The following is a 25,400-nucleotide window of genomic DNA, read 5'->3' on the forward strand; positions in this document are numbered from 1 at the left end:
CATAACCACAACTAGAAGACAATAATTAGCGAAACAGATAGCGTATGTAGTTGGGGCTATTAAAATAACGGATAGCGGTTATGACTCTTCCGGGAAATTGTACTCGGTTTTGTTAGTTTTATTTATGTATCATTTCGCTCAATTTTGTGCGAACCAGTAGTTTAATGTGGAGCTTCATCAGTATAGAAGGAAATTACTTTTCAGCATCATAAAATAGAAAAAATTGATAATAATGAGGATTTTCGACGATTTTAAGCTTGAAGAAGTGAATAGTTATTCCGAAACCTTGGTAATTGACGCAGAAGTTCTTTTTACGGGGAGACTAACTAATGTTCAAAGAAAACCTAAATCAATATTACTAGAATAGTTGTGAAACACTTACGTGTATGTAACTTCAATTTATTTATACTCAGTTTTCATTAAAATCAATAATAAACTTAATCTGCATTGGCATATTTATCATGATGATCTTCCTCTATTTTTTAGTCCGCAGTCAGGCACAAGAAAAGTAAAAAAACAACCTTTTCTTATGCTTAGCTATAGCTATGCAAAAAGGGAATTTTCATAAGTACCCAGCCTGCATCATTGGCTGCTTACGCAAAAAAGTGGATGCACAAACGAAATTAATGCATCTCAGCAACTGTTCCTAAACTGTTATCTGTGAGGCAAGAAATGTGCTACAAGTGCAAGAGTGTCTTAAATAAATTACTTCAGGTCTGCATTTGATGGGTTTGCACTCTGAGCTTGAATCAAGCAACTAACGATCCTTTCTGTAGAACATTAATATAAATTAAGAGACAAAATAAGTCATTAATTCTTTGGAGTTCGAGTGATAGAAACGGGTCAAACTTGCATAAAATCTTGTTTAGATTCTTATGATATATTTCCTCTGTTCAGCTAGTATGTTTATAAGAAGTTTTGATGAATTTATAATTAAATATGCAAGATATCTCAAACAATCTAAATAGGTCGAATTTCTGCATCAATTTCCAGCAAAAGCAGCGAAGACGAAAAGCATCCGTTTTATTGGCGCTCTTGTAATGATGAATGAGTATTTATGCACTTGAAGAACATCAGTGAAATATGAGACAAAAAACTGCTCGATACCAGAAAAAAGCATTTTGTTTCAGTAACAAAGTAGCAATTCTTTTAAAGCTCCGGCTCGATTTAAGGCTGTTGCAAATTGCCCAATAAGATGGAGTTTTTACGCCAAAAGGAAAACAATACTTCCTTTCTAAGGTTTCTTTAAATCTATCGTGAATCTGTTATCTTAATGACGTTGAACGGAAACAGAAGGACAATTTTAATGATTCTTGTTAAGGAAATGGCGTGCTTTGTTGCGATATTTTCTTGATTCTCTAACAAAGTAGTAATAGGACAATGTATAACAGATTTGTAGTAACTAATGGTCCACAGATTGTTACAGTTAACATGCCGAGACTGCTTAACTATAAATACTGGTAAGATTTTTTAAAGTTCGTAATGTTGTAATTTATTAACCCACAGTTTTGTATCAAAGATTTTTTTGTTTTATTTACAAAGTGCAATTTTCATATTTTTCTCCGAGTTTTGCTGAAATGGTTTTGTTGACGATGTTTCTCCCAGAAAACTGCGAATCAACACACTCGTCAGAAAAGGCCCAAAATATCTCGACAGAATACAGCAGAATATATAAGCAATTATAAAAAATGAGCAAAGAGCAATTCTTGTAAATTCAACATTTTGCATTATCTTGGACATTGACTGAAATTCAATTAAATTTTTAATGGCATGTTTTAAAGGAAGAGAATCTTCTCGCCTAAAAACAAACATCACCGATTGCTAAATAAGGTAAGAATTAAAGATATATAAAAATGTACAAAAAGGGGAATGGAAGGCAAATGTAAAACATCAAAATTGCTCAGTTGCATTGAAAAATTTGCTCTTATTGTCTCTTATATAAAATGCACTTTCAAATATTTTAATGCATTTTTGATGATCACTTTTAGTTATTTAACTTAATTTGGCAGTTTTAAAAATCAATTGTTACCTACATTAATCATCCCAGAAAAAAATAGATGCATATAAGAAAATTTGTTTAATTACTCGCTTATATTTTAGGATATATCTATAAAATTGCGCTATAATAACCGGAAAAGCTTCTATAGCATAAATAAATTTAAAAAGCTGACAACTTTTACCAAACCGATGTGCCTTATTTTATTGTATATTTTCCGAGTTTCTTCGCTTAATCCTTTCACCTGCCTTGAGAATTAACGCAAGAATGAAAAACAATTACCGCCGTCTGTTCTATGTTTTTTGTAAGCTTCTTAATGTATTTTTTAGAGCTTGATCATTACTGCTTACATCATCTTGCGCAAACCTGCAAAGTTTTGAAAGTATGAAGCTCATCTAACTACAATGGACATATTAATATGCAATTTGTTTGAACATCTACGCTAATAAATATTAATAACTACTGAGGAAGCTCAATTACAAAAAGATGCGCTGAGTAGCATAAAATTTTTGTACTTTGCCCATAAAGCTTCAGCGATAATTAGGGTTAAATATTCACAGGCGCGTTTACCACGAGAAAGCGAATTAAGGCGAAATACCCGCATTCTTCGCTAAGAAATTGGCCAGCTGCAAATCATACACCCTAAATCATCGTATTGTGTATCTTAAATCTTAAAACAACAACCCCAGCAGGTTTATCCCTTTTCAATTGGCCCCTGTTGGTGCTCGTGAAGTGCTCAGCCGTATTGAACTTATATATAAATTGATTTTCTCTCTTTCTCGATACTTCAAAATCCGAGATCATAACTCTATAAGATCTTGATCAAATTTATAGGTGTTGACGGAGGCAGGAAATCGTTGGGTGAAATTTTACTAATCCAATTAATCAGTCAGTCAATAATAAATACTGAATCCCGATATATCTCATGGATCGATACCAAACCCTTAGGCAGAGTTAGATTTGGGGTGCTGTAATTAGCCCTTCAGGCTTATAAATTCTATTATAAAGACGGTTAACATACTCGTATTGTTAAAATTTCATAACTTTCCTCCCTTCAGAATGATCTACGAGCAAATTGAGGGTGGAAGTCTTTAAAATTTGGACGACAAAACACTTTATTGTTGAAAGTGTGCAGGTTGTTACAGTGCTTACACATTTGCTTAGCATTAATTAGTAGAAGTTTCTATTATTATACTGCCGTGAGTTCAATACATTTTACTACTTTCAGTATTCCAGCTTACCTATGAGAGGCGATTTTCTCAATTGTGCCGCAAACAGAATGAGTTCAAGAGTTGGCAGGCCACCAGACCGAATAGACAAAAAAGCGAATGGTAATTGAGGTTTCCATTCAATTTTATAACCGAGATTCGCATAAATTTTGCATTTTTCTTTGTCGTTTCACTCGTGACGCCAAGAGCCATAATAGTTTATTTTTCGGTTTGCGAAGTCAATAACTCGGTAATTGGCCAAATTGAAGGCGCAAGTGAAAGTTCTTTCAACTTGTTTTGCTTTCCAGTTGCTTTATTTCCCATTTAATTAATGTATATTGATCCAACTTTTGTCTACCAAAGTCAAATAACAGTTTCTTAAATTGTTCAAAAATCGTTTATTTATTCAGAAAAATAAAACAAATTTAAACCGCAATTTTTATTTTTCATTGCTTGGAGCTTTATGTTACTTTTGCAGGGAAAGCTGCATGTGCTGTACGTGAATGAAAGAATCTCCACTCAATTATGCCTTATGTAAAAGTTGGCCCAAATATTTTCTAATCCGAAAGCACTGATCCTTCTGCAGGACTAATTCTTGCTGTTAGTCTGAGTGCCTTCGACAGTTTCGGATAAAAGACAAAAACTGCTATTTTTGCTTCAAATACAGCGTTTTTTGTGAACAAAATGCTGCCCATTTTCGAAGAGAAAACAAATATATTTAATTTCTCAACCCTAAAATTTCTGGAAAATTCTGTTGCGAAATATGGTAATACATTTGGAACGGACAAAATTAAAGTATGGTAATGCGGTTCAATTTTTCCCATCTTAATATATCCAGAACCTTTCAAGAAATGTATCCTCCATTTTCAGCAGCTTCTTTGACAAAACTCTCTTAACAGTTACTCTGCTATAATAAGAAAAATTGTCCTTCCAATGCATATACGTTTCAAAAGATAAAAACTGGAGAATTTGTCTCGAAAACGTGCCAGGAAAGACATCTGTATTCAAAAAGAGATACTCTGACATATTGCGGGGTGAACAAGCTTCGACAAATAACGGAGTAAATCTATTGTATTTTGCAGGTTATCTGTGTGCAAAATAAATGAGTTTACACTCGAGTTGCTCTTCAGATAAATTGACAAGACCGGCTGACGAAAAAAAAAGGGTCGTGACATTGAAAGGGTATTTAAAAATCTGCGAAAAATACAAATACAAATTTATATCGATTGAAACCAAACGATTCGAACAATAAACGCCGAAGTGCGTTTTTGCTTCTTTTGAGCACTTGGCGCTGTTTTTTATTCTAGGAAAATTAATTAAATTTCCCTTCTACTTTACAGGCTAGGGAGATTAAAATCGCCGAAGGAAATGGGTTTCGGTGCAACGATGCTACTTATCAATTCTTGTAAATTTTTATTGGCAACCTAAACCAGTCAGAACAGTCAGTGTTTGAAAGTTGCAAAAAAGTGCATATCGGGAAAACAGGCTTTATTTATACAAAAATATATTTAAAACAGGGAAGTTTTCACTTTGAACTTAAAGATAAATATAAAATGATTTTTATGTACAAAGTCGATAGCGCTCAAAGTGATTTTTGTAGCATGAGTACACTTTCAGCCCCGACCATCTTGCAGCCCTTTTTATGTCTTTGGCATTATCTCCTATTAACATTCACCGCGTTCTTTTTCAGCTCGTAAAAAACTCATTGACATTTATCCCCTTCCAAGGTCAGCGCCAAGCAATTTCTGTTTTCACCACGTTTTTAATAATTTAGGTTTATTACTCCCATTTTGAATTCTAAGGACGTGTTACATTCTTTCTAAAACGTTAATGGTCATGAGAAATGGACAGAACTTTATGAACTAGATTGCGGATAAGATACTAAGTATCTTCTAATTAAATCTGCTAAAAATATATTTTTTTAGTAAGTTGAGCAAAATGCTGGATAGGACTTATCAACAACCAACTGTCTTGCAGTTCTTCCGGAAGACCTTTTGCTTTCATAACTTTTTTCAATGATTTCGGAAAGCCTCAATAAAATCTGATGGATTGCAATCAGGCTATTATGCCGGCCGAAAGTTTTTGAGCGCCCACATTGTCAAACCCTAAAGAACTGGCTTTCTGGCCCAGAAAACTCGCTAACTCTCTATACGGGGCTGTACCCCAAAGGTCTGCATAAGATGTTTCTAATGGTTTTACTCAATTTTCTTCGGTTCAAAAGTGTATTGTAAACTTCCTTAGACCTGGCTCTCCTGGTCACCTGATTTTCACCCCCGGGAATATTTTGTATGGAATTGTTTAATACATTGAATTTAATGTTAGCGAAATTAATTGATTTTCAATTATATATTAATGAGAACAAATTTTGTTCTCAAAATTTCATGAAAATGATTGGTTTTCCTTATGAATAATTATTGTTATATCGGCCGTAGATTTTTTATTCATAACTTGGGCCATAAGGAAGTGTTGCGCTTTTTTGGTTTGATCTAAGTGATGATCAAATTTAATTAGATTCACATTCGTTAGTGGAATATTAATCATGCATTACTTAAATTTATAAAATAATACTGAAAGTTATAATTCTATAAGGAACTTACAAAATTAACATTCGCACCGTATTTGTTGGGAAATTCATTATCTTTTCGACTATGGAAAGTTCGATGCATTGATAGCTAATCTTGCCTTTAAATCCTCACAAAAATAGACTTTCTAGAATTTTCGGTATTTCCCAAGTGCTTCAAAATGAAAAACGAAATAGCGGAATATTGCAACTTACTAGGCAAATCGCATATAGGTGAGGAAACTTAGGAGCGCGACATAAAGCAATAATCTTTTGGAGTCGGGAAATTACAAAGGTGTTCTGGGAGCCTTTGAAAGTCTTTTCTAACTGAGCAACTGAAGCTGACACAAAAGTCCCGAACGTATTCAGCATGTTTTCAGATATTTTCAACTATTTTCAGATACAATAGAGCGGCAATGTCCAATGAGTTCTAGTTAAAGCCTCTAAAAAAAATTGCAATTTTAATTAAAACTCGGGAAATTTTCATATCTAATAGTTGACAAATATCCATAAGTTTTGATAAACAGGAATTATTTAAGCGCGGGTTTACATAAGAGCTTTATAATATCCATAAAACCATTACCTGCTATTAAATAATGTGAGTTAAAGCCAAGCCAAGCACTTCTACACTTTGTACAAGCAATCCAAAGCCGGAAACAAAAAATGTTTCTTCAGTTGTTCAGTTTGAGCATCGGCTTTGAGAATGGCACAGAATGGACGCATTTCATGAAGGTGAAACTTTATGCAGGAAAATGGTTGATTTAAGGCGTGTATATTATTAATGAAAACTTTCAACTTTCAAACTTTATTCACAAGGAAATTAAGTTTTATGGATTCCAAAGCTTTTTCTTATAGAATAAAAAACAAATGAACTAATTCCGTTTTGATTCAAACTGTGATGCTTATTCTCTATCAGTTTCAAGCTAGAAATATTTTAAATTTCGGTTTGTTCAGTATTGCCGTAAATATTTTGTAGTGCTTGTTGATATATCGATTTAAGCAATTATTGGTTGAAGCCGACCTTGGCAACACAATTACAAATCTGGTATGTTAACTAGATAAATTCAAAACCATCCTGGAGGAGGGTCATAGAGTTTCGAAAACCGATACCCCTGTAAATTACGAATCCCATTAAACTGTAATTATTTCGGTGGTTCGTTAGTCCGTTACATGACGTTAGGCTATGGAAGGAAACGCGTCTTCTCGTTAATATCAAAGGCGAATTTAGTATTAACAGATAATTACAGAGGATTGGCTAATTTCAGCGAGAAAACTCACAACGTCCATATTCGTTGCTAATTTATATAACTTTGTTGCTAATTTATACAAGAAAATACACTGAATGTTTGTTTGTTTAATGAAACTTTGTTCAAACAGTGATCTGCAAATCATGATCAATCAATTTCTTCTCAGACACCGCCGGAAACTCGAGTTTTTTACTTCAACCATCTTTTATTTTTCATTATTATTATTACCACTAGCTGATTTTATCTTTTGATATTAATACTGGATGAAAACTAGTAAGTAATAACTTTAAGCAAACATCTTCTGAATAAGATCTGAAGCTTTTTTAATATCTATGCTGAACTGCAGTTCACCACTTTCGTTTGTGTGTTTCTGAAATATCTCTATTTTTAGAATTTTCATTATTTGAATAAACTTCTTCTTTCATTGCTTCAAAAATATATGATTTTTGCTGTTTGCGTCGTCTTCATCTTCGCAAGTGATATCATTACAAAATTGCATTTTGTTTTATAAATAATTGTCATTGATTAAACCCATTCTTCTTCAATTGGACCTCACCCAATTTTCAAAAGGTGCACCAATACAAGGCATAAATCGAGTTATTCACCGTTTTCTATCGGATTTTACCAAAGTGATTGATATATTCCCCCAACAATAGCATAAATAATTCCCGGTTTGGCACGAACAGGCCCACGGAAATAATGTATTACAGTGGAATGTTGGCACCTAACCGAGATAAGGGCTTAGGAATCTTTTGCTGCTTTCTCATTTTCGAAAGTGAAATGGAAAAGAGATCATTCGAACGAGCTTTGCATGAAGCCAGTCAAAAGAGCCAAAAAGGTTCGTACGTATTTAACATTGCCCGCTGTTTGAAAGGGCTTTCTGGAAATCCTTTATTATACATTTTAATTGCTAAATTTTATTTACTCTGTCTGCTAAATGCAAAAAGCAAATAAAAAAGTGTGATTATTGAGGTTGTAATAAGGCTTCAAACCGATATGACTCCCTTTCACATTCGCGTAATATTGGCAACTTATTCAGAGCTGAGAAACCACTTCTCGCATTGTAGCCAGCAAACCAGTGAAACTTCCGCGACAATCACCTAATAAAATGCCATTTGAAGTTGAATTAACTTCATGAAAAGACTCTGCTTTGCAGGAATATAGAATTAATAAAAGTTCTAATTAAATTTTCTGATTCAGCTGCTAGCCATTTAGAGGCTAATGAAGGCCCTAAGCTGAACAAGTCAAAGACTTCGTGTAATTTAGTCACGTTGTGGAATAATTGTCTCTACTGAACCCCACACTTAACACGTGAACACTAATTGCAGCGAAAGGAAAACTTGTTATTAGACCTTCCAACTAGTTCCAGCGGATCCTCGAAGAATAACACGCAGACAATTTAAACATCAGAACCAGAAGATTTTACTAAAACAGTGACAAACAGAAAGTTTCCAAGCTTATTTTATTCAAAGTAATAATCATCGCATTGACTTATTATGGTAAATATTCCAATTAAATGTTTACGACTATTTTATGGAACACATCAGTTAATAAAAGCACGCGAAACTTTGCAATGAAACCCTTGCTCTATTTATTGAAACATTATTATCCCATTACTAGGATTTTCCAGGCGCCAGCAAATGGTAGCGATTTCATTTTTAGTTGTCCCACCCTCCGACAATACTTGAGAACATTATTTATTTACTACCATAAATTTGGCTTTAGATGTTTTTTTTCCGCGGATTTAGAATTCCACTTCTTTATTTTTGGGGCTCATTTGCAGATAAAATGTGGCAGACACGTGTAATTTTAATGCTATTTCAGCAAACAATTTTCGAAAACACTCTTTCATTTTACCACTAATTCTCGGTTTATCTTATTGGATATGACGTTGTCCAGGTTTTTTAGGGTGAAGCGAAAAATGTGCTGAAGCAAACAGCTTTTCCTCGCTAAGCTGACTATTAAGAAATGTTCGCAGGAAATAGCTGAAGATTTAAAAGGACTCGTAGAGTTTAGAGAAAATCCACAAGGCTGCTCTTTTTTTTTACCATATGAAGCACTGAAAACTTGCGTGAAATACAATGTGGCTGAAATGCTGTTTAGAAATAACTTTAAAAAATCACTTTTTGAATCCCTTCTCCTGTTTCCAAACAGAAATATTTTGGAAGAAAACATCGGTGTTAATATTCAAATGACACAATAAATCATGGCAAAACTAATTTATCGAATTTCTCTATTGAGGAGGAGCTTGACTGTCTTCGGATTGCTGCGGTAGCCAAACGACAAAGGAAAAAAGAAAAATAATAAATAATTAAAATAAAAACTTTCAAATCAAGTCTGATAAGTTGCGTAAAACTATGCACAAAACACAAGTTTGATTCCAACTCCAATTAAAACTCTTTGCATTTTGTGTTATATCCAATTTACTTGAGTAAATCGTATTCCCCCTTTCAACATCCCGCATATGAAATTCCATTTCTAACCCGATAACAAAGTATCAACAAGAACTCCCCTAATACAATTCGCTCAAATATTTCAACCTATTTTCACATACATTTTACACGTCGCTGAAATTTCGTTTCTGCAGCCGCCTTTTGATAACAATAATCTCCTTTGAACAAGAGAATTTTCATTGATTCAGCGGAAGCATATTTTTGAGGCACTCTTGCAAAATCTACTCTAAGCTTCAAGAGGAAAGCTGATTTAATTGCTCAGCTATGAACTGAACGTGTGGTTGTACGCGAAAATCTTTTCCAGGAAAAGCCACGGTAATTCAGTTAAATGTTGCTGAAAGTAACTGTTAAAGGCAAGAACCAGTAAAATTTTCCAGGAGTATTGATTTGAAGCACTTAAGCGTATTATGCGCCTCACTAAATTATAGAGCAGCTCAGGTTCAATCTGGCCATTATAATAAGGTTTCTAACTTGGCTTCTTTACAAGATTATAATTTGGCAAGTGGAAGCTTCGTTCGAATCTCCGGAGAATCTGCTACCTTGAGCAGAAATATTAGATTAAAAACTCAATGTAAATATGATCTTTTACCTCTAGAACTACCAAAAGAGCAAACGAGCAAACCTCAATTTGAAATTCGTCAATTTTATTTTTTTTACCTCAAAGTGGGAACTGAATGGTGCTGATTCAATTCAATGTAATTTACAGTAAATATAAAGTTCAAGTTGCCCGATTATAATCAATAATCAATCAAGTTCGCTTTATTTACCAGCAGTCGTTTTTTCATCACATCCATTAGGAACTAAAAATACGCTACTTGGACGTTTCGAGGCTGTTTGAGACCCAACTGTAAACCAGTCAGGTAGATGAATATGTAGATGATTTATCTAAAAAATCGGCATTTTCCATTACCGTAAATAGGAGTTGATATGCCCATATGAACCGAACTTTACCGGTTGGATAACTCGGCTAGCTCCCAAGTTGAAAACTATTCGTCATTTGCAATCGGAGCCGGCTATTTTACTCAAATATAATAAATCTGAGGAAATAATTGGCCTGTAGGGTTTCCGCTCAGAAACACTGTTTGTTTTGCGGACGAATGGCCGGAGATAAATTTATTGACCAGGTAAACATTCGGGTAGTTATGTATGAAAAATTGGGCTGTTAAAATCACATATCAGGAAACCGACGAAATACCCCAGGGGAAACTGCCGCGGAAAGTATCAAAAGTTGAATTCGATTAATATTTAAGCCTCCGTTGTTTTCGTTAGAAATCAGTTCAAAACACAGGTTCATTCGAATGTAAATTTGAAATAATCCGATTTTTTCCAGTTCAATCATCGCAACTGGTGTGCTGTCGTTCACTAAAGTAAAGATATTATTTTGGAAACCGTTAAGCAAATACTATTTTCCATTAATATCGACATCAGCTTTGTTTCATTAGCTTAATGCAGTTTAATTAATCTGTTATTCGCAGAGCTTTTGTTCTTTGCAAACAACTGCGACAGATAATCATTTAATTGGGAAAATTTTCAATTTATGTTTCATTTTACATTTAATTAAGGGAGTGCGAGTAAAAAGCTCTCGGGCATAGTTTACTGCAAGTTAAGGTCGTGCTTTTGATCCTCTACAGGAAAACTTTTCCTCGAGCAGCAAACAAAACGGCTGTAATAACGCGATACTGAAACATTATGGCGGAACACTTTAAAACTATTACCTCAGCAAACAAGTTTCCACTTTTTTGAAGCGGATGAAAAATCCAGCAAAACGCCAAACGCATAAATCTTTCCTATCGTCCCACATCCTTGCAATTAAGAAAACCATGTTCGGGACCAAAGAAAAAGGGGCCAACTTAAAAAGATGAAAAAGATTAATTTTTACCGGCTGTAATGACACGGTTGGCATTTATAAAAGATCTCCATACCCGTCCTACAGATAAGTACATGAAATTTTGTTTTTATGGGACCATCCTTTTGCCAGAAGGGACCGAGCGTGAGCGAGACTCGAAATTAGTTTTGTTGAGCTCTTTAGATTATACAGATTGTGTTTTTAGGGATGTACTTTAAATTTACTTACACGTCGGTTGGATGAAGAAATTTTAGAATAATTTTAAAGCAATATTTTTGAGAGGGTTTCGAGGTATGCAGATATAGACTCAATTTAATGTTGATTTATTTGCTAGAAACCAAAATCGTCTCCTAAAAAGTGTTGAATCTACTGATTGCCATCTTAGTTTCATTGACTTTTGCTTTATTCTGTTGTGTTAATTTGCCAATATTTCCTGAGCAAAATTTTCTTGTTCTAACTTATTTGTGACTCGCCATTAGGTGAACAATTTTAAACCTCATTCTGGAAGTTTTGTGTTGTAATCACATTTGAAAAAAAAAAGTTTTTGTTTAATCGTTTAATCGGGTAGAAGATGACCAATATTGCTTCAAGTCCCATTCCTATTAATTCGGCTAAAAGCAGCAGAATTTTAGTTTAACTGCAAAAGTTACTGATTTTCATGTACGACCATCGGCAGCATAGTTAATTCTAAGATTAAAATTCCGGGACTCAGTCAAAAAGTTAAAAAGCAAGTTATAACAAACTTATGAAAAATTATTTTGCTTTGTTTTGAATTCTGTGAAAAATCACAATAAATGAAACCATTTATGCGCACGGATATCCAGACGCTAACTGAAACTGAAAAATACTTATCATTACCAATAATTCCTCATCAACGTGGCTAATGGGATTTGAGATCAGTATCCTGGATTTCTTCCGCCGTATTATTAATTACAGGCGGAAGATAGATGAATGTGTGCGCTGCCATAAGAAAAATTGCTTTCTATAATGAAAGCAGGATCAATTTCTGTTTGCAGTGACATTCTGATAATGAAATGAAAAAGTATTGAAAACTTCCTAATTAATTAACATACTAATTGTTTTAAGTTTCCACACAATTTTCCAGATTAGGGTGAAATTCAAAACCAATTTTATATGGCATACAGCGCAACAATCACTTTGAATTACGTTTTATAAAAATCGTTAAGTAAGATCTCCGATCTGCCCTCTTCGAGGGAACATTGAAACATCCAATTTAATCAATTAGCTCTTTTCAGGGGAGTTAAAATGCTTAACAGCAATTTGCTAACTTGCTCCAATTGCATGTTGTGTCCCGGTTTTCTCAATTAAGTCTGACTTTAATTGAACATCAGCTTTAAACATCCGATATGAAAAGGAATCTATAAAATAAATTAATTTATGTGCACTGTTAAGCAGCTTTTTACTGCAGCATGTCGAAAAATTGCAGAATTTTTATGTTTCATCAATAAATATCGATTGGGGTGGACTAGTGTGCCCTTTATTTATGGGGAAATCAAATTTTCAACTCAATTAACAATCAATATCGGAACATTTCTGAATGGCCGAAGACCCAAATGCTCATGCATACATCTGTCCTGCTTACTCAAGATAAACGTTTAATAAATTGCTTAAGAGACATGTTAGACAGCAAACATGATCTTACTTTGAAAACTTGACAAACAATGCTTAGTTTACCCCCATTTTCCGGTCCTTCCGTTTATTCGATAAAAATTGGTCCATTTACAAAGGATCCGGTTAAATGGAGAGATCCGTTTTGACCCACACGTGTGATCCAAACCCTGCCAATCTTACTTTGGCCGTATTGTAGGAAATGGTATATTTACCAATACAGAAATTGTTTTCGACCCATTACGGCAAAACACACTGAAATTCCGCTATATAAACCTATTAAATCAGCTCTATTTGGCCTTATGGGAGCACTAAATCATTAAGTGTCACGTTTAAGAGCAGAGAAATGAATAGACGTCAGAGTTACCTTAATAAAAGAACTTTAGCTTTCATTTTAACGGCGGGGCATTCTTGCACTTGCAGTTATGATCTTATAATGCAGGAAATAAAATTTGTGGAAGTAACAACGGCAGTTGAAATGGACAAATGGCATCATAAAATTGACATATTACTGGAAATATTTCCTTTAATTTTCTGCATAAAATATGGTCAAGTTGTCATGTGCAGGAGCAAAGTTTACAAACTTATTAACGTTTTACAAATGTACAAGTTCTAATCAAAGCAAAATATAAATTTAACCCAATTAAAAATAACATGCGTATCGTACACTGCTAAATTGTGCACAACAGGCAATTTTTTCCTGCGAATTTAATACAGATGTTCCGTAGCAAATATAGGGCAGATTTTTTCGGTTAAAGCTCCATTAGGCACGATATTTCATTAACGTACCATCGGTCCGAAAGTTGGAATCTGACGGCTGGATCCTGGGGGTTTCGTCGAATCAGAGGAGCAGCGAATATTTCGCTTCAGGAAAAACCTCCCTTGATTTATAGGACGTTTTACAAACGATAAATATTAGAAATGAAGATAAGGCGCTTGAAAAATTTATTGTTACATTCGCCGGGTGCGTATCATTATTCGCTTAAACTAGCTTGTCTTGTTCAGATGGCAAAAAAATTACCTAAAAGTTATCGGCGCTTTTACCTGCTTGTCGCTATTTTCTTAAACTTCTCTAAACGAATGATGTGTCAATTCATTAATAAAGTTAGCAGTGCAAATTAAAAATGGGCTCTATTTAAATTTTCCAGTAAATTTTCTTTACAAGCCGGGAACAGTCGTTGCATTCAAAGCCGATTCAATTTTGATAGAAAAAAGTCGTCGTTTCCACTTCGACGTGACATGAAAGGCTGAAATCGTTTCTTTTCAGGCTCAAAATAGAATTCCAGATAAACCCCATGCCGGATGCAAGCCGGTATCCGATATTCAATCAACTCAAGTTCCAGTTATTTCGATATGTACATATTTTAGTCTTGCCGTGATTGTATCAAACTATTTTTTAAGTAAAAGCAAAATATTTCTTTTCGGGCTTACAATTGATCATTCTACGGCGAAATAACAGAATCAGGCGAACTTTACGGGAAAAGAAAGCACTTACTCGAATACATATTAGAACACTAATGCCATTCCCTTGTTCCTTTATGCACAACTTGTTTTATAGTTTCCTTTCGGCTTGTTTGGAAACTTTGGATTTCCGCAACTGATGAACGCTCTTTTATCAAGTTATTTACCATAATGATGTTTTCTCTTGCATGGCATTTTACAAGACGTCGGCTTTGTTAGGCGAATTGCGGATTGTTGCAGAATCTGAACTGCATCGATTAATTTTATTGTTTTTAGAGTACCAAATTGGGGTAATTTGTAGATTTATGGTTTTGAAACTTGAAAAAAATGTTATAGAAGCGTGCTCAGAACAGCTTAATAGTAATTCATATTATGAAGAAAAATTAGTTATAGATCGCCTTTAAATAAATAAATATAATCTCATGCTTGCCTTAAGATTTCAATGAATATAAGTTAATCAATCAAGAATGTTATTTGATGTAAAAAGTACAAAAGCAGGTAATTGGCATTAAACAAGGATTGAGGACGATGCCACAGAAACAAGCAGAGACAACAGAAACAATTTAAAAAATTCATCTTGAAATTGCTTCCAAGAGTAAAAAAGAAAGGAACAAAAATCGAACATGCATCGCAGACAAGGAAACAAGGTGGATATAAAAAGTTTTCTATTGCAAAACGCAATATTCAACAAGCAAAGAATGAAATTAATTAAAATAAGGCAAAATTAGTGGATGCGAATAGCATAACAGACAAAAATGGCCTATGTGTTTTGGGCTCATAAAATTAGTGTCTGGAGCAATTCAACTATCATTTGCTTAACAGCTATTGTATAAATTACAGTGGTAAATGTCAGCAAATGCAATTAAGGCAACAGAACAGATCAATTTGAAAGTCTCATTTGCCACATCATTAGCCGATTATCTGTTAGAACTTCTGCTGAAATTAAAATTAGTTATAATTCGTTTTTTTTTCAGGTGAATGGCCATTTGGATTAATCTGGTGCAATGTTTATGCAACATGCGACGTTCTCGCATGTTCAGCTTCTATAATGCACATGTGCTTCATAAGCCTTGGAAGATATTTGGGGATCAGAAATCCTTTGAAAACGCGACACAGCACTACCACTAGAACCGTCGTTTTGCGCATTGGACTTGCCTGGTTGTTATCTATGGTAGTATCTAGCTCTATCACAGTACTGGGTGAGTAAAAAGAGCCTTATTAAATATGCAAATATTTTCGCTGATTAAAATTAGTATAGAAGTCAAACGAAGTTGCTGAAGTGAAAGTTGTAAATGTTACAAGTTCAGTTAGGCAGTTACTGAATGTCTGCTTTCTGTGCAAAGAACTTATCTAACTTTGATTACTACTAAAAAGGCCACTGTATACAATATAAGGTTTTCAAGTAATTTTCCGGTAGATAAAGTTATTCGGGAATAAAGATACCGCCCATAAAACGCATTCATGCCTTGAAAGAAGAGATTGATTCAAGGGGAGTATAAGGAAAATAATTTTATGACAAGAAATAAGAATTTAGTATACTACAGTAAGTAACCTCTCAACACTGTCGTTTTAGTAACTTAAATCCTGACTGAGTTAAACTGCTTAATAAAATCAACGTTTTACTGGCCAATTTGAACTAATTTTGGACCGATTTTTTTTTGGTTGGTACAGTCTTTTTTTTTTGAAAAATTAAGGTTCAGATTATCTTTCTACAGATTGGTCAATGAAACAATGCGAAATTGGTGAAAATTCCACATGCTCCCAGTCGGCCAAAAAGAGTTTTTTTGTATTTCGACGACACAGTCAAAAGGCTAAATTTAATATTTCCCAAAAAAAATGTCCATTCTTCGCCCAATTTCTTTGTTTGCAGAGTGGTCTCCAAAAAAGTAAACTTTTGGTCTTTTAGTGATAAATTTTAATCTCTCCGATTTTTTAATTTTAATTGCAATTTAAGGCTCATGTTGAAGTTGAGGCTAAAACTTCAGTCGCCTTATTAAAAAAATATGTAATATTAAAAAAATCAGCTCAAAAATATCAAGCGGAGTTGGGTACTTGTGGATTGTTGTGTTCCATAGAGGAAAGTCGCTTATATAAATTCTGGAAGTTTCAATTTGCCATCACCATTAGGAATTTTCGAGGAATTTTTCGACTGTTAAATTTTCAACAGGATTTTTGGCAGGCTTATGTTTTAAAATTCATATATCATACACCACTCAAGCTGAATATTTCCGAAGAGTTGCGTTAAATAGAGGAAATTGTTCATCTTTAATCGGAAAAGTTTCGATTTTCCATCGATATCAAGAAATGCTGGGGATTTTTTCAAAATTGATCAGTTTCCAACAAGCAATTTTTTAGGTTTATATTTGAAAATTCATATTTCTGGTAAAAATCAAGTTGGGTGCGTCCGGAAGACTTCACTACATAGAGAAATATTGTCTTGGTAAAACCTGAAAGTTTCAATTCGCCACCGCCAGCAGGAATTTCTCGCATTGACCAATTTTTAATGAGCATTTTTGTAGGCTCATGTTTTAAAATTGTTATCTTAGGAACAACCGGTTGTGGATATAGGGAGGGTTGAATTGGATATAAAAAGTCAGCTTTCTTTATCAATATAAAAAATTAATTGGGTTGCATTTTGTATTTTTGTCTAATGCGTCTATGAAGGTTTGGATTCAGCATGAAATCCAGTCAGAAGCGGGCCAAGGCAGAAAATTTATCGCTGGAAGACCAAAAAGTTGATTTTTTTGGGACGACCCGGTAAAATGAAAACATGGCGTAAAAATTCATATTGGTTGAACGCCCAAATTTAAGTTAATAATCTAAACAGGCGCACAATAGACATGTATAGAAATACTTTTGCTGTGCTAAGCAAATACTTGTTTAAGATTTTCAAGAACAATAAATGAAACAGACAAAAAATAAAGTTGCTAGATAATTTCTCAAAAATTAACTTTAAATATGAACCTACGAATCCCAGTCCAAGAGGCGCTAGAATATTAAAGCTCCACACCATTTTAAATTCGAACATTTCCTACTATTTATGCTTCCGCGCAAATGTAAAAAAATGGCAAATTATTACAGCGCTGTGAAACAATTCCCCACTAATACACTTTGGGCATTTTGCAATGTAAATCATCTATGAGCAGCAAATGTATGTACAGTATTTTTAATTTCTGGCGAAAAACCTGCAATTTTCCGCGATTGCTCACGTGAGTTTCATCCGGATATTCTCGCGATGAATAACTAAATGGTAGAATCCATTTAAAAGTTGTCGTAACTTTTTCCGCGAAAAATTGAAGCCTGAAAAATGAGACCAATTGAAAATTCGGCAATGAGGCAAATTTATTTCGATGCGGATGTTCGAATTGCCAAAAATCCCCGAGTCTTTTTAATTTAAAATATTTTACATTTTCCAAGCCGTATGTTTGTTAACACCTCGGTTAACGCTGGAATTAGTTTCGAGTTCACATAGGCAAAAGCTGTGCCATAAATTAAATTGACAAATTTAAAATGCAAGTATGTCAATGAGGTACTCAGATGATGCAGATTCAGGAATATTAACGCGTTGTTGAATGTATAAAGAGCCCCGGATGGTGGATTGGATTAAGAACGACAATTCTTACAAGATTGAATTAGTAGCCATTCGTGTCTTCTTTGCTTCTGAAGTGGCAATCTTGGCACAATAAATAATTTAATGTGCTAAATTAATCGTTTTCTGGAGTCATTGAGTTGAAATCTTCGTTTTGAACTCGTTAAGCTTCATGGACAATAAATGATTTAGAGACTTCAGGTTCTTGCAGTGACCAATCGAAGCTTCAACCGCACCAAAATTTCCACCTGACTTTCTCGCATTTATTTTCAGGCATTATCAACCATGAAAACATCATGCCAGATCCACAAAAGTGCGTTATCAACAATCGAGCTTTTTTCGTCTTCGGCAGCTTGGTGGCCTTCTACATTCCCATGACCGTTATGATGGTCAGCTATGCGCTAACCGTTCAGCTACTGAGGAAAAAAGCTCGATTTGCTGCAGAACACCCCGACACTGATCAGCTTCGCCGATTGGGCGGACGTTTCGCTAACAAGCAAGACCGCACTCCAACAGCACCGCCTGAAAATGCTTTATGGAGGACAGCTGGAAGTGGTGATCGGTAAGAATTTCTAGCTTTATGACCTGATTTCCAACACAGAACGAGAAAAAATCTATAATCCTACGAAAAGGGTTACTCTTCCCGTTATCTTTACCTTCGAAAAATGCCTTTTGGTTAAGAAACTAAATCCGCTTTCACAGAAACCTTTCATGAGCTTTATTAAATAATAAAGGGGCCGAAAGAATCTTATTACGGAACTAAACTCGAATTAGGGCTTATATGGGAGAGGTCTTCGATTTATATCTCAATATTTCCATATTTTCCAGATAGGCCCAAGACCAAGTAAGATTACATGTTAAAGCGGGTTCTTAAGGAGCGCACGATTTATCAGGTTAAGACGTTATACTATGGCGGAATTTAGATGAAGGAGAATCAGACGTTTTCTGACTTCTGAAACAACTTTAAATAACTTTGTCTGTATCTCAACTTAATTTCCAGCGAATTTAGACAAGTGTAGGCTTTTCGTGAATTGGATCAAATTGAAACAATCCACTTTAGTTCCGGCAGCATGACTTGCAGATCCATTCATACAATAAGCTTATTTGCATCCCTCACAATGATACCAATCAAATGTGGTTGAATTTCTGATGTCAGGTTCGCTTTGTTTCCCTAAGCCCATACTTCACTCTCGTGCGAGAGTAAGTATATTAAAATATTTCCGCAACGAAAGGCGAGACTATTTACTAGGTTATTTTGTTAAAACTCTACGCTTCATGAAACAATGCAACTATTGTTCTCTGATGTGATGCCTTAACTCTTTGGCTAAACATTATTGCCTTTTTCACAACATTAAATTGGATTTAGTGCCGCAAGGTTGGGGTCATTAGATTACATGTCAATTCCAGATTAATTAAAATCACTAATCACATTGCGAGGGATTGTAATTACTCGGGCTTGTGGCCCACTTGGACTTTAAGATACGGAACAATACTTTACCTACAATTAGTGTGGAAATAGGCCACTGGTTGGCAAGTGCGTTTACGCCATGATTTGATTTATTGATCATTATTCAAGTTTGACCCTTTCGAATTACAGTTTTGAGAAATTTTAAAGATAGTAGTTAGCCACTGTATTTTGTTTCTTAATTGCATGAATCTCTATTTTATTTCTACCCAAAAAACTGTTCGGTTTGTAGCAAAACTTCGCATAAAATATACAGCTAAACCCCAGTCCCGTATCCCGTCTAATATAGAAACTTTTCTTTGAATTTGCAGCCCAATCATTCCTCACACACAGTTCTCAACAATTTTTTACATCGCCAAACTTTCACAAATGCGTAGCTCAATTAGAGCTAACTGTTGAACTTATTAAAAGTTGGCAATGTTCGTCTCCCGCGTTATCCCAGTTGGAGCTTTACGCCAGATTTATTCCTTCCTCGGAGGTAGAATTAATTGAAACATTTGGCCAAAACACCTAATTGTGAGACACATTAGCCATGGGAATAATGTAGTTTTTATCTAAGTCTACTTGAACGTTCAGTAGACTTAAATAAAAGAAAACCTTCTAATTTGCTGTGCTTTTACTGGTGTTGTGCCAGAGAAACTCGGTCTTAGAAATGCATTGAAGAACCCGATGCATTAAGATAAACATTAGTGGAAAAATAGTAACAGTTTTCACACTAAAAGCGGAAATTTACATCACACATTTGGGTTCAAGATAAGAGCAAAATTTCATGCACTTTCTCAATCGTATATCAAGAGGAACCGAAAAACCGAGAAGGCCCAATATTACTTGAAATTGACTCAAGAAAGGTCACTTTTCTCGACGTTTTTAAAAACTATTTGAGATATAAAACTCGTTTTCCTAGCATTGTTTTCAGAATAAAAATCCGGAATGAGTCGGTGAAACTAAAGTGAGGAAATTGAAGAGCTTTTTACACCAAGAGTGATCTTTTAGAATCACACATTTAGGAGCAAGATAAAATCCAACTTTCATGCATTGCTCCACTTTTTTAATCATATCTGAAGAACCAACTGAGCTGGCAGGCTCAATTGTACGCCACTGGATAAAGCATTAACCAGTACATTTATGGGGTGCAGTACCGTTTGCAAAATATGTTGGTGTTCTACGCAAAAGCCAAAATATCAGTAAAACTCCTAATTTTGCGCGGTTGTTGGTTGTTCAAAATCGACTCAAACATAACGCCGCTTTCTCAACGTTCTTTAAAAACCGTTAGAGCTACAGAGCCCGTTTTCCTACCATTGGATAGAGAATGAAATGAGAGATTCAGTAAAGGGGACTTAGACACGATAAGAAATATTTTATCCATTGCTCCACTTTTTTAATAATATATCAAGAACCAAATGTTCCAAGAAGCTGAATTGCACACCACTGGATAGAGCACAGTTTTACAGCAAACCGCCGCTTAAAAAATGTGTTTAGTGTGTAAATAAAAAGAAAACATTTTTCAAATGGGTTTTTCGAAACCCATCTGAGCAAGCATTGGATAGAGAATTGGATGTAGAACTCTATTAAGTAGGTGGAACTTGCAAGATAGAGCTAAAATTTTGTGCATGATGCCACTTTTATGGCACATTAATAAAGGAAAGCATCTTCATTCGTAAAAATGGTAGAATTTGACGTCAAGTACAGTCTAATTCAATATTCGTTCCGTAATCTGGATTATTTCAAATGGCGTAAATAACACGCCTGAAGAGTTTTGCTTGTCCCAAAACAATATCAGTAAAAGAGCAAAAACATAATTGCAAATTTACTTTTAACATTAAATATATTTGGCTCTGGGGATTTGCGAATTTAATTAAACGTAATTTAATAGATTTAATTTGGGACTCCTTAAGATCTTGCTGTAGAGTAACAAGGGCATGTAAATGAAAATACTCCAAAAGCGTGAACGATTAATGAGTTTTATAACGACGAAAGGATACCGGAATGTTTGCAAAAAAACTTCAGTTTTAATTGAAATGTACATGCACAAAGAGCAGGTTAAAAAAACTTGAATGAAATTTTTATTTAAAAAGCAATCAGGTGCTAGATTATACAGAGTGTCTAGTAATTAGATGGTCGAGCTTACATCTTCCTTCAAACCAAAAAAAAACATGTTTTGGAATTAAAATGTTCAAAAAAATACTGTGGTCACTCACAATTGAAAACTCCTACTAAAACCATACTCCTTACTAACCTGAATCAGTCCTTCACATTTAACCAGAAAATCTTCGCATATCCCTTCTGGGGAAGCGTTTCTCCTGCCCAACCCTTATCAATTTTTGGAAAGATTGACATTCAGACAAATTTCCCATCCCTTTAATACCAACTTCCCTATCAGCTAAAAGTTGTGATTTACGTGGGAGTACTGAATGGAACAACGATGAGCGGAAGTTTTTTGCTTATTAAAAACTTGCAGACACCTACTGAATCTGTCACATCTCATTCTTGTTAGCTGAGCGTTTCGTCACGATACAATGGTCTCGTAAACATATGGAAAGCAGGTGAAGTGATTTTTTGCTCGCATTTCAGTCCAGATTTAAATGGAAAAAATCGGCCTTTTTAATTGTTAAATATTTCAAAAGTAAATAATTTCCATGGAAGTGTAATTGTATGGTGAACGTAATGTTGTAATGCAATGGTGTTGTCAGCAAAAGCAAGTAATTTTGTCCGTAATTATTTTTCGTTTTAACGCAAATCAACGTTTAGAGCTTTTTTCATAAAGCTGCACCAGTGTGATAAAGATTTAGTTTTAATTGGAGCAAAACCCTTTTGGGGATTCAAAAAATAAAATTCCCCTTTCAATCGTTCTACTGATTTGAAGTTGGTTCATTAATTTTAAACTTTGTCCCCGGTTTTTCCCCAGGCTTTCATTTATAGAATTTTCCATCTTTAATGTGGATTTTAATCATTTTTTTCCCTCTACAAAATTAATAGAAGTACATTTTGCAAGCAGACAATAAATGAAATTTAATTAACTCTTTAGAATAATGCGAAACCAGCAAAATATTGTAACATTCCCGTCATATCAATTTTATGCTTTTAGAAAATACTGATGAATCGTCTGTGTTTAGCAGACGTATTACTCGACTTTAATCCCACTAATTTGGCGTCAAACTGCTCGAATTTCCCGAAATTTCGACTAAACTTTAATACATAAACTCCGCCAACAAATATGTTTGGAGCTTGTTGCCATTCGCAGTAAAACCGACTGTCTAATCTCCACTTGACGACTTTCTCAGATCAGCATTAGGGTCTAATGAAGGGGAAACATCTTCAAGAATCATTTAAAGCTCGGGATTAGAACTTCTGTTTTGATTGATTATATTTAATAATCCCCCCGAGAGTCTTATTGGGGAAGTTTCAACGGTTGTTATGCCGTAACGCCTCTGTCATTTTGTCTGCCATTCTTGCAATCATGTCCTTTCTGAAACCTCTTTAAGGACCATTTGGCGGAAGATGGATTATCTCATTTTAGTATCGACAGCACTGCTTAACTGGCGGCTGATAATGGAAAATATGCTATCGAATTGCTCTAAAGTGGTCGGAGAGTAAAACAGTTCATAGAAAATTGTTCTCGTGGACGCTTTTTACTATATATTATGTGTGCTTTTGTGCCACCGGTAGTTTTTCGTAAATACTGTTCGACTTATGTGGAACAAAAAATCCCATCTTCATGTAAAAGCGACATTCTCAATATTTGTTTTAGATACATAAATAATTTTGGCGAATTTTTCAAACTGAGCACAATCGTAAATATGATATTGTAAACCCTTTATTATTATACAACAAGCCTGCACTTTAACTAAGAGAAAAATTATTAACTCGAAATGATTACATTTGCCCTATTTTGGTCATTTTAATTCAGAAATTAATATACATTAATTGCGGTATCTTTTTGCTTCTTCAAAGATGCTCTATTTTACACCGTCCAGAGCTGGCAGTTTGGCGCTCTCAATGTGTTGATTTTCCGAGATTGAACTACTTAATCTTTATTATTCACTTTTAACCGCACAATTAAAGTCACATACTAATCGGTCTCTAACTTAAGGTTAATTTTTAAATGTATTTTCCTTTGAGGTTCTCTTATTGCTTAAGTTGATGAGCTCGACTCTTAACGTACGTTACACTTTATAGTTATTTAACTCAGGTTTGCAGCCAAAAATTTTCATTTGCTTGAAGTTGGAAAGTTCCCAGGCAGCGCATACGTTATAAATTATAAAAATGTCCCTTTAATGGCAATTTTTATTAATGTAAGTCTATATCAATTTTTTTTTATAGAGTCGATCTGTTACAAATCATAAGGAAACTGAAGGAAATGAAGGAATTTTTGGAAAATAAAGCAGAATATTGTTCTCGATTGGCAACAGACGTGTAAAAACTTCTAAGTTTTCGTGTAGTTTTTTCAAGATTCGTATTATGGTCATTTAAGCTAGTTCTATTTTACGTCCGGCTCAGTAAGACTCAATTTTAAGGGAACAGATTTTCCTTCAATTAGTCATTTTAAATGACGATTTTAGTTTCAATTTTAAATGAACATCAATAGAGAGTTGGTGTTAAAAGCAGCAAAATTCAAGATCATTAACGCCATTAAGCATTTTCCTTCCAATATAATCGGAAAGTAGAAAAATTGCGGACGTACATGAAACTAGTTGAGTGAAAATCTCATATTTGTACGCAATATTTGTAACAATTTAGGCACATGTATTGTCCACAAATTCTGGTGGCATAAAGCACATTTTCTCGTCTCAATTGTCCCCAATCCCCATTTCAGATATTTGTTCGCAGGTGTTGCGGAATTATTGATAGGCCTTGAAATATTAAACTCGCTTTTCCCTATTCTGATGCCCGCAGTAATATGAATAATATGATTCCTGATTTATGTAACACTATTTTTCTTCACTCTGCTGAACGCCAATTGAATGCCAAATCATTGAAAAGTAAAAGTTGAGGCTGTTTATTGAATTGTAAAAGGGAAATTATCAGCTATTTTGCTTCTAAAATTCTGTATGTCCACGGCTTAAATGGAAGCTGTAAATTAACTTTCAATTTTTTGCTGGGCTTTTATCACCCCCCATGGCCGACATGCAAATATCAGAGAAATGTCCAGGCTAAATAGAAGGGCGATTAGTTAATTTTCCACGCATCACGAATTCCAAAAGCGTCCGTCAAAACCCATCTAAACCATCTGCCTAATATCAGCGCAGTTCGATGAACAGCTCCTATGTCAAGATTATCCCTGATTAGTTAATTGTTGATATGACAATGAGCTCATCGAGGTCCGATACGAATTTTACAATGGATCAGGTGAAATAACATAAACGCGCATTGCAGTAATTTATTTTGTCATAAGTTTCACATCTCAGTTAAGTTTTGAAACAACAGTGTTTTCATCTTGAGTTTCAGATGCCAATTATAATATTGCAAGCACAGTCAAGTCCCTAACTATACATTGAAGCAGCTCCACCGAACTCCTCAGATCCGCTTTCAAGCATGTAGTTAAATCAGCCTGTCCTTGAATAATGGAATATAGTTGAAAGACAACAATCGCTAAATAATGCCGACAATAATGGGTTCCTAATTACTTACTGCGAACTAATAAACTTCATTAATAATTGCAGATCGTCGAATATGAGACTGACAAACTCCCACGGTCAGTTATCTTTCGCCAATGGGGGCAACGGAAATTTAACATCCTCGAGAAGAGATCAAGGCACACAGACTCCCGAGGATATTGCAAAGGAAGCCCGAAATTGCCGGCTCAAGTCGCTCAAGTTGCAGCTCAACAATACTACTTCAAATCTCACGAATTTCAGGTAAGATTTTTAATTATTTCCTAACTTTTACTGGATAATTATGAAGAATTGCAACTGATATTACCAAATCAAAATCAATTCCTGGGCTTCA

General features: G+C 34.6%; 1 protein-coding gene across 2 annotated transcripts in view; it reads left to right on the forward strand.

The window, feature by feature from the left end:
• The window catches only part of LOC109546761 (5-hydroxytryptamine receptor 2A), a 54,566-nt gene that overhangs the window by 18,460 nt on the left and 10,706 nt on the right, over positions 1–25,400 (forward strand). For both annotated transcript variants that reach the window (XM_019917865.2, XM_019917866.2), the window contains exons 3-5: positions 15,375–15,599; positions 18,263–18,551; positions 25,115–25,309. In XM_019917865.2, the coding sequence (XP_019773424.1) occupies positions 15,375–15,599; positions 18,263–18,551; positions 25,115–25,309 (709 nt within the window). The remainder of the gene's footprint in view (positions 1–15,374; positions 15,600–18,262; positions 18,552–25,114; positions 25,310–25,400) is intronic.

Source organism: Dendroctonus ponderosae, unplaced genomic scaffold (genome assembly GCF_020466585.1).
Source record: "Dendroctonus ponderosae isolate FM_Combo_2020 unplaced genomic scaffold, Dpon_F_20191213v2 Dpon_F_20191213_3, whole genome shotgun sequence".
Taxonomy (NCBI): domain Eukaryota; kingdom Metazoa; phylum Arthropoda; class Insecta; order Coleoptera; family Curculionidae; genus Dendroctonus; species Dendroctonus ponderosae.